The sequence below is a fragment of the Pseudochaenichthys georgianus genome, chromosome 12 (assembly GCF_902827115.2).
Source record: "Pseudochaenichthys georgianus chromosome 12, fPseGeo1.2, whole genome shotgun sequence".
Lineage (NCBI taxonomy): Eukaryota > Metazoa > Chordata > Actinopteri > Perciformes > Channichthyidae > Pseudochaenichthys > Pseudochaenichthys georgianus.
This window is the reverse complement of record NC_047514.1, coordinates 4,576,971-4,586,035: the sequence shown is the minus strand read 5'-3', so window position 1 is coordinate 4,586,035 and position 9,065 is coordinate 4,576,971. Positions and strand designations below refer to the sequence as shown.

The 9,065-nt window shown below is 39.0% G+C and overlaps 1 protein-coding gene across 1 annotated transcript in view; it reads right to left on the bottom strand.

Annotated features, from left to right (window-relative positions):
- Positions 1-2,245: 2,245 nt before the first annotated feature.
- Positions 2,246-9,065, bottom strand: part of LOC117456529 (collagen alpha-2(I) chain) — a 108,801-nt gene continuing 101,981 nt past the window's right edge. The window contains exons 60-68 of the mRNA XM_034096443.2: positions 7,934-7,987; positions 7,304-7,321; positions 7,028-7,081; positions 6,395-6,457; positions 6,106-6,271; positions 5,256-5,365; positions 4,251-4,331; positions 2,798-2,980; positions 2,246-2,626 (exon numbers count right to left, since the gene is read on the bottom strand). Of these exons, the coding sequence (XP_033952334.1) occupies positions 2,477-2,626; positions 2,798-2,980; positions 4,251-4,331; positions 5,256-5,365; positions 6,106-6,271; positions 6,395-6,457; positions 7,028-7,081; positions 7,304-7,321; positions 7,934-7,987 (879 nt within the window). The 3' untranslated portion in view covers positions 2,246-2,476. The remainder of the gene's footprint in view (positions 2,627-2,797; positions 2,981-4,250; positions 4,332-5,255; positions 5,366-6,105; positions 6,272-6,394; positions 6,458-7,027; positions 7,082-7,303; positions 7,322-7,933; positions 7,988-9,065) is intronic.

Here is a 9,065-nt window from a genome sequence, read left to right as displayed (position 1 = left end):
CTGTCTATTAATTACTCCCTTATTACATATTCACAGTTCATCCAAATGAGGTTTGATAGGCCTGTTAAATGGCTCATTATACCATAAAAGCTGTCAGCAATGAAAGATTGACTTTGACAAATCATAAAATCATGTCAGACTCGTGCACTCATGACCTCTTGTGGGTGAAATTAGTCAATCAAGTTATCAAATTAAAAAACAACCCAGGAAAGTAATCGCCATTTCTGCGGGGAAATTATAAAGCTTTCATAAGTTAATACTGAGCAGTACAAGTAAATAGGACATTGTTTATGATGACAGTTGCATGAAGAAATAAAGGAGAATCTTACAAATATATTTAAAATAAAAGGTTAAACAAATAATTACGATTTATCCAGTACAGTATATATATTTTTCAGAACTACTTAAAAGATTGACAAGTCCTAATGTAATTGTGTCAATAATGCAACCTGCTAAATAAACTGCATTAAAAAGTACAACAACTCCATTTAGATTCGACAGCATTTCATTTGTGGAATAATTTGATTTATGACCAAATAATTTTGATAAAATACACTTGAGTCAACAATAGGTTATGTTTTTTTTTTATTCAGCTGACACAATTCTTTGAATGAGCTGATGAGGGGATCGCAAGACAAATGTCCAGCATGTCATTTTGAATATCTAAAAATGATAATTTGTACAAAACAAGGTTACAATGATCAGTCTCAGCCAGCTAAGGCAATCATATGAAATGATAAGACAAATCAAAATATAAAAAGAATACACCAGGCCAGAATTGCATACAAAGCGTACATTTCTTACTATAAGCACTTGCACTCATCAGCCTTGTGAAGAATTTGCTAACCCTCTAAATATCTACAGCTGATGATTTGGTATAAGCATGTTTTGTTTCTGCAGAGCTGCTGTTTTGGTTGAGACGTTAGACCACAAACTCCCTGAGATCTCACGCAAATGAATCCTCTTCAGCCTGCAAGCCGTGCACACCCTCATCACTCACTGCTGACACTATAGGACACACACACAGAATCCTGATGCTGCAGAGAAGATACAAAGCTTGCTTATTTTCTCTGGATCCAAGCACTTTCCAGATGGATTGAGGCACAAATGCAGGTCAACAGAAATTACTCAATGCTAAGTGGTGGTGATAGGCACAAAGTAGCTCTGCAGGACACGGCTACTGCGCTTGGCAAACGTATGCACGATCTTTACAGTACATTGAAATACATTACAGTATTGTTTGGAGTGGAAATGGGTGGATGTGTCAGGACTGGCTGCTAAACGTTGGTCTTTGGTTTACATGAGAATACCAGAGATAAGCAATCTCCAAAGTACTCTTGAATGTAACATTTCTCTTGTTAAAACAATAATCTAAACCCGTTGTGTGACAGTCTACAAAATATGAATAAGGCAACAGCTACATTTGTATTTCATAGACCTTAAACTGGGGAACATGGTTGCTTGAAAATCAATCTGAATGTACAATCTGTTTCACACAACATCTCATAGTGAAATATTGTGTCACTAATCTCTCATCTTTGTTATTGCTTAATATGGTAAAAATGCTGATTAGAAACATTTGTTGCCTTTTTTCTTGAAGACAAATTGTGCAGGAGTTCACACACAGTTCAAGAATAGCATGATGTGTTCTTGTTAATGGCAGAACCAACCCAATGCTGGTTTTGGTCTTTTCACAGATTGTTCCTTTAACCTTTTTTTAGTCTTCTTTTAATGCCAAACTACAAACCTAAAGAAACTCACTATAGCAACAGCAGCTGTAGTTCCCATGTGTGTACTGTATCATTAATGTATCATACCTGAGACGTAAAAAGTGAAACCATACAATAACATGAACCTGTTAAAACTATCTTGTGCATTTTACAAAATGAGGAAAGTTGGTGCATCCTAAGCAAGTCTGCATAAGATCACGTGATTGTTTTAGGGATTAAAGAAATAATCTTTCAAATAAAAAGTTATTAGCACCTTGAGAAAAGTCACCCATCTGAGTTCACTCACAGCACCAACGTAGGGTTTCCCTGGCCTGGTCACTGGCCAATGGGACCACAGTCGCTGTGTTCCCATGCAGAACACATTGTTACGGCTTTTATATACACAATGGGCCGGCTATGACAGAGGCCCAACAATACATAACACAAATCAAACAGAGAAAATAAACAATTGTATATAAAGGATAAAAAATACATACATTTTTAAATTATTCAATGCAAGATAAACGTCTCTGTAAACAAACTTGACTTCTCCGTGGAAAGAAAGCCTGAGGACGCTTGTGTCCTCTCAAATTCTAGAATACGGAGTCACTCAAATTGAGAGTTCGAATCCCCAAAAACAAGAGGAAAGGGAGCGAGATCTTCAGGAAAGGGAAGAGATGTTCCGGTTGTCCTCAAGGTGTCCATTAGTGAACGGGTTAGTGTCCTAGCCCTTGGTGTTCTAGGACTGCATTGATATTTTAGCACCTTTAGCTGAAACACACAGGTCCCACAGTGAAGCTGAACTGATGTGTCGAGTTGCCGCCTCCCATCAAAGCTACGTCTCTCAGAGGAAGCAGCTGGAGGTCCTCAAACTCAAACACAGACTCCCGAGTGACAGAAGCGCTCTCCTCTCCAGGCTGAGACACAGGGGGCAGAAGACATCATTATCATAAAATTACATTTCCTGTGAACCCTAAAATGTTTAAGTGTCGAGACTTTTGGTATTTTGTTTGATTTCAACTAACCATTCTTTTGTCTTTCATAGCTTTCTCTTAGATTTAAATAATTGTAAAAATCCCGTAACATACCACGCAGTCTTTAACTGCTCCGACAAAACTCTGCCTCTTGCTGTCAGTGAGGAACTTGATGTCTCGGTCCACGGGGCCCAGTCTATGTCCTGGGTGGCAGGAGAAGGTCAGATTCTGGAGCGCAGTGCTGCTGTGCAACCTCAGGAAACGCATCTGCACCACATTGGCTCCGGGATAGTAAAACTAGTGAGACATAACAACAATGTCATGGATTATCAATACAGGCTGGTACGGAAGAACAGTAACAATGATTTAAAAGCTCAAAACACTCATTAAGAGAATGGAAATTACAAAACGTCATTAGTCAAATAATCAATTGTGTGACAGAAAACAACAATAACTGAAAAAGCTTCAAACCTCCTCCAGATAGAAACCTTGTAATTGCAAAGGGTTAAATGGCCCTCTATGTGCACCGGTAAGCAAACAGCACCTTGTGCTTCCATGTGTATTTTAACCTTTATTTAACCAGATAAAAGCATTGAGATAGAATCTCATTTGCAATGCTGACCTGGCCAAGAAGGCAGCAACGTTACACATAACACATAACACAAACATATAAAATACAGAGAACATAACTAAGAAAACAAAAGATAAAAAAGCAGTCACTACATTGTGCACATTAGGACAGTACGAAAGGTGCACTACTTATTACTGCAAGAGCAGGACTTCAGACAACTTTAATTTAAAACATGCTATTGAGACAAGTGCCCTCAGTTTGAGGCGTGATTGAAGGTCATTCCAAGACCAAGGACCATAATAAAAAAGACTCCTTTTCCCAGCCTCAGTCCGCACAGCAGGAACCTGGAACCGTATCCAGGCACTGGATCTGAGGTTGTAAGAGTCACAAACTGGAGCAAATCTGGCACATATGTACAGTGGAAGCTTACCTAAAATGGCTTTATACATTAATAAAAACCAATGCTGCATCCTACGCATACTAAGTGAGGACCATCCAGTTAGGCTATACAGTTTGCAATGGTGAGTCCTATAGGGTGCATCTGATATATATCGCAGTGCAGCACATATATAAGAAACAGAAGCAAATGTATTGCCTGCTCTCAGACTGTGAAGTTACATCCCAAAACTCAGTCTCTCTCTCATGTTTAAATGTTGCCTGAAGTGTGGAGTTTTTTCTCAGAATCAGAATACCTGTATTCGTCCCAAAGAGGGGAAATGTACAATTGCTATTGTTCTGCTTATTGCATGATAAGCACAAAGGCAACATTTTTGTTTCTTACACGGATATTTGGCGGATTAAATAGTTTGAATTGACCTCAGCTCGCGATGAGCATCAGATGGTGCTATCCGCAGTCACAATCCATTCATGTGATTCTGCCCATAATCTGTTAATCATGTCAGTGTTCTTTAGATGTTGTGTATTTCTATTGACCTTAAGGTTCAAAAGCACCAATAAACAAATACATATTAAGCTTTGGTGGTAGCTTTCTCTCACCTGAAAGCCCCGCTCCAGCCTGCTGAGCCACTGAAAGGATCCTTCTTCAGAAACTTCTTCCATCCAGGCTTTCATGGGCAACTGCAGGCGGAGAAAAGAAGGCAAACGTACTGATCTGAATTCAGGTCCTGCTTCCATTTAAGAGACTCGTGAAGGTCAACAATGTTCAGACAGCTCCGGGTTAGCATGCAGCTCAAGCATGAAGCAGAGGTAAATTGGCTAGCTTTGTGGGCGATGCATTCACTTCATGCCTATTTGAGACCAATCCATATTATTATTTGGTTGAGTGAGTCACACTTTTATGTAGTATTGACTGTGTTAGAGGTGAGAGAGGTGATTTGTGCAGACTGCGGTAAAGAAAGGGACGAGAATAACCAGAATAATAACGTGTGAACCTCCTGAAGGAACAAGAGTGGAGGCAGACATGAGAGAGTGGATCCCATTGAAAATGGAAAGGAAGGGTTAAAAAAGAGAATGCTTTTTACAGTCTGTTCACCTTCGTGTAAAAAAGACGGAATGCATTGTTTCGTTATATGCTAGAATCATTAAGTTACCTGAGGTGTCACACTTTATTTTCTGTTTTCTTATAACAAACATTGATTTTTTTAATCCTATAAAATGTTTGGAACGGTTGGAGGGGAATGAATCACAATTATGTAAATCATGTAGCAAATCCTTAAAAACTGAGAGGTGTAAGAAATGATGTGTGTGTTTGTGGCAGACCATGAATATTGGCAATGAATCAAACAATATTAAAAACGTGCTTTTCGGTATAAATCAAGTCCAAACTACCAACAAATGTTTTAAATTGGAAACATTTGGATTTTACTTTCAGGTGACACATGTGTAGTCCTCTCTGGAGAAGTCTCGAAGGAAGTGGGGTCTGACTGACATTTCGTCAAATTGAAATTCAGGAGGTACAACAGGGCTAAGTGGAGTTAGCGGTCACGCCATTGATCCAGAGGTGCAATTTCCTGCAGCCTGTCTCAGCTGATGTGTTTCTACCTGAGAGTCTCGGGGGTGGAGGCAGGTCTGTTTGGATGTGGAGGAGAAGCTGCAGTAGGCCAGCAGAGCGTCCGCCGGGCTGCCCTGGTTCGGGTCAATGTAATACATTCCTGCAGAGAAAGGTTAGCGGAGCTCAATGAGATCTGCAGGGAGGAAACGGATGCCGACAGAAAGGCCTGAGCGCACTGGGAGCAGAATAACTCCAATGTCCTTATGTATAAAGAAATAGCATTTTCTATACAATTTTGCTAAAAGAGAAACTTATTTCCAAAAATGTATTAAAAAAAAAAAGTCTGCATATTTAACAGGATTAGGACAGATACGATATAAACAAAATGAAAAATAGGAATTTAAATAGTGATATTTACATGCAATAAGAGAAGCCAAGGCAGGGGTGTCATTTAACTATTAACTGCAGATTACACTAGAGATACATTAGATCTTTCACTTCTGATATGTATTGAACATCTGAAGAATAAGGTATGAATTATTCATTACATATGGATAGAAATACCATCCAAAATGTGTTGCATTAAACCTTATATTCTTTAGTGTGTTTTGATGACACCAGTATTAACATGTTCATTTAACCATTTTAAAAAAAATAAACGTAATTTTCCTGCTGTACTCCCATTTTTGTGTATATATATATTTCATTTTTTTAAAAATATTTCATTTACATTTTTACAATAACTACATAATATAATATTTATATTTGTGTTCTTGTTTTACAACCTTATTCTTCTTCCTCACCATTTGTACACCAAAGCAAAATCCTTGTATGTGTAAACCTGCTCTGCAATAAAACCTGATTCTGTAATAAAGTGATCTCAGTGTTTGTGGGACTGACCGCTGCTGTAGTCGGGGTGACAGAGCCACAGCTCCAGGCAGGTGGAGGCTGGGTGCTCCTTGCTGCCGTCGGGGGGGTCCAGCAGCAGCCGGAGCTCCAGCTGCAGAGAGTCCAGCAGAGTCTGGAGCAGAGAGTAGTTGGGCTTATCGGACACGTACATCAGATCCTGGACATGGGAAGAGACAGCAGAAACAAACAGTCAATAGCAAAGCAAACCGCTGCTGTCTTAATTATGTTTATATTGTAACCGTTAATACTAGAAAATGGACAATAGACATGAATCACTTGCCCTGAGTTGAGTCAGCGTCATGTTCAGTGACTGTCCGGGAGGTCCAGGGATCCCAGGTGCACCCTTTCACAAAGGAAAGATGCACATATAAGTATATACTACAAAAATAGTATATATAGAGAATATATTCATTAAATAGTGTTTTCTGATACAATATACACTGACATAGATCCATGGAGTAATCATGAGGTAAAAGCTGTTTGTTTTCTGAGCTGTTTTGAAAATGTGGTGTTAAATTAGAAAGAACGTATGAAAAGCACAGGTTAAAATACTTTCGTTGGCAACAGAACTGCGTTAGCAACATTAGCTGACATGCTAAACCTATGTTTTGATCTTGCTTAACGTGTGGCTGTGTTAGCAAAGTTGTAGACTGGTCGTTTTTGACTGTGAGTAAGTAATAATATTTGAAAATGCATGTGTAACATCATGGCTGATTATATCTATGACAGCGGTGTACAAGTTAATTTCACTCTGTACTGTAGTGCTGTAATAACGGACCATACACGACTTATGTTAGCTAAAATCAAGTTTAAACCAAGCAAACTGTGAGACGACTAAGAACTATTTACACCACTCTAATCTCATATGTTATTGATCAGATGGACATTGTATACATTTGAGATGTAAACCTACCGGGAGCCCTCTCCTGCCGGACAGACCGGGGAAACCTGGGTAGCCTTTCAAACCCTGCAGGGAGAAGAACATGTCAAAACACAACCCTGCACTGTTCTACAGGGCAATACCACACCACTAACTGCGCAACACATTCAAATGCTGGTAAATGCTTTTAATGTATATGCTGACTACGACCGCAAAGTGTGCCCGTTTTATGATTATATGTGCCATCAAAGTAAACCAGTATGAAATAGATCTGACATGAAGTGAGTGCTTGAGTTGATCATATCATACCTTCAATCCAAACATACCCTGCACCAGAGGAGAGAACAGCAGGATAAGAGTGCATTAGTATCATTTGTTCACAGGGAAGTGCATTTATGGACAAATTGCTCAGCAGTGCTTTTATTTGCTGAATTATGAACCCATCAGCCACGGCTTCACAGATTTGATAATCTAACTCAATGGCTTTATTCCCCTCTATGACACATGGGGCTGAACACAGTCACACTGTGCTGGGGAACTGAATGAATCCAAAGACTGGCAGCCTGCTGAGTATTTGCCCCAGTTCTTATAAAACAATTTCCATCACACGTTCCACTTTTGAGCCGACTCCATTTTCAGGCTATCTGGTAAAAGTGACAGAGTGACAGATGAACTGCTCGAATGCACATTAAGATATTCAGGGAGAACATAGGTACACAACGCCTAGCCTGAATCAACTTTGCGCATCTTCAGTTATATCCAAAAGAAAAGGCAACAACATAAACTGAACAAATAGTTATAAACATAATTGAAGAGGGATATAAAAACCAGAAACAAAAGGAAAGCAAAAAACATACAATAGGTTAAATATTAATTTAAAATGTGGGAACTGTATTCAAATATTTAAGATATCACGCTAAAAACGTATATATAACTTACAGGCAGTCCTGGCATCCCTGTCGTACCCCTCGGTCCTGGTGGGCCAATATTTCCCTGAAGGAGAGAGGGAGACGAGCGCATTGTGAAAGTTGGACATCACAAAAACATATTCAAACAAGTGAAGCTTCAAAAGACAAGAGAAAACACAATGAGATAAGACACACAGTGGCGACTGGTCATTAGGGGCAGCTGCTGACACAGCCCCACCTAGTGTCAGCAGAAAGTATTAAAAATAATGATTCCAAAAAAATGCAAAAAATATGTTTAATCATCTGATTCGTCTCATTGCTGTTTTAGTCTGTGCTCTTCTAATTAGTGTCTACAGTGTGTGCCTATTGAGCTGTTTAGAGCCATGTGGGACAAAATCCGATCCTGCCCCTCCCTCTCCCTGTTTAAGTCAATGGTGACTGTAAAAACTACACTGCGCATGCTCAGAGTATTGTCCTATTTAATGTGTGTGGCAAAAAAATAATGACCATAGGGGCATAGAGCTGCCATCCCCACCATACGTCATCTCACATAATTCAGAGCTGATTGGCTGTAAGTACATGTGCCGCGAAAAGTGTGGTGTGTGAAGAGGAGACGAGAGAGCTGCAGTGAGGCGTCCTAAAATCAGGAAGTAAACTGCGCATGGCTTCCCTCGACAAAAAAGCAATGATATTTCTCCATAGGATTTTAGAAAATAGCTCAAAATAAGATCTGTGGGAAACAAACCTGTTAGAGATAAATGCACGTTTTGTTCAGCCGGATAATATCCACATGTCTACCCTACTTTTATAATGTTTGAATCATAAATCTATTGATTATATTAGATTTATGATAGACTTTTGAAACTACAAGAAGATAGGGAGGACTTTTACAAAAAAGTAATAGAGATTTTTGTCCAGAGGGATAGGCAAATGGACTTCATCTTCAAGTCAAGGTAAGACTGCAATTTTATTGAAAATGGGATCTTACTAAGAGAGAACAATTCAATATTTAAATGATACAATTACATGTTTTGGGTATCCTTCTGTTGAACTGTCTGTTTAAAATTAATTGAAGCATCAGACAAAAAAAGCTTTTGAAAATAATATTATATTTTGATTTAGGTCAAAACATAATATTTGTAAACCTGAAGAGTCAGTGCCAG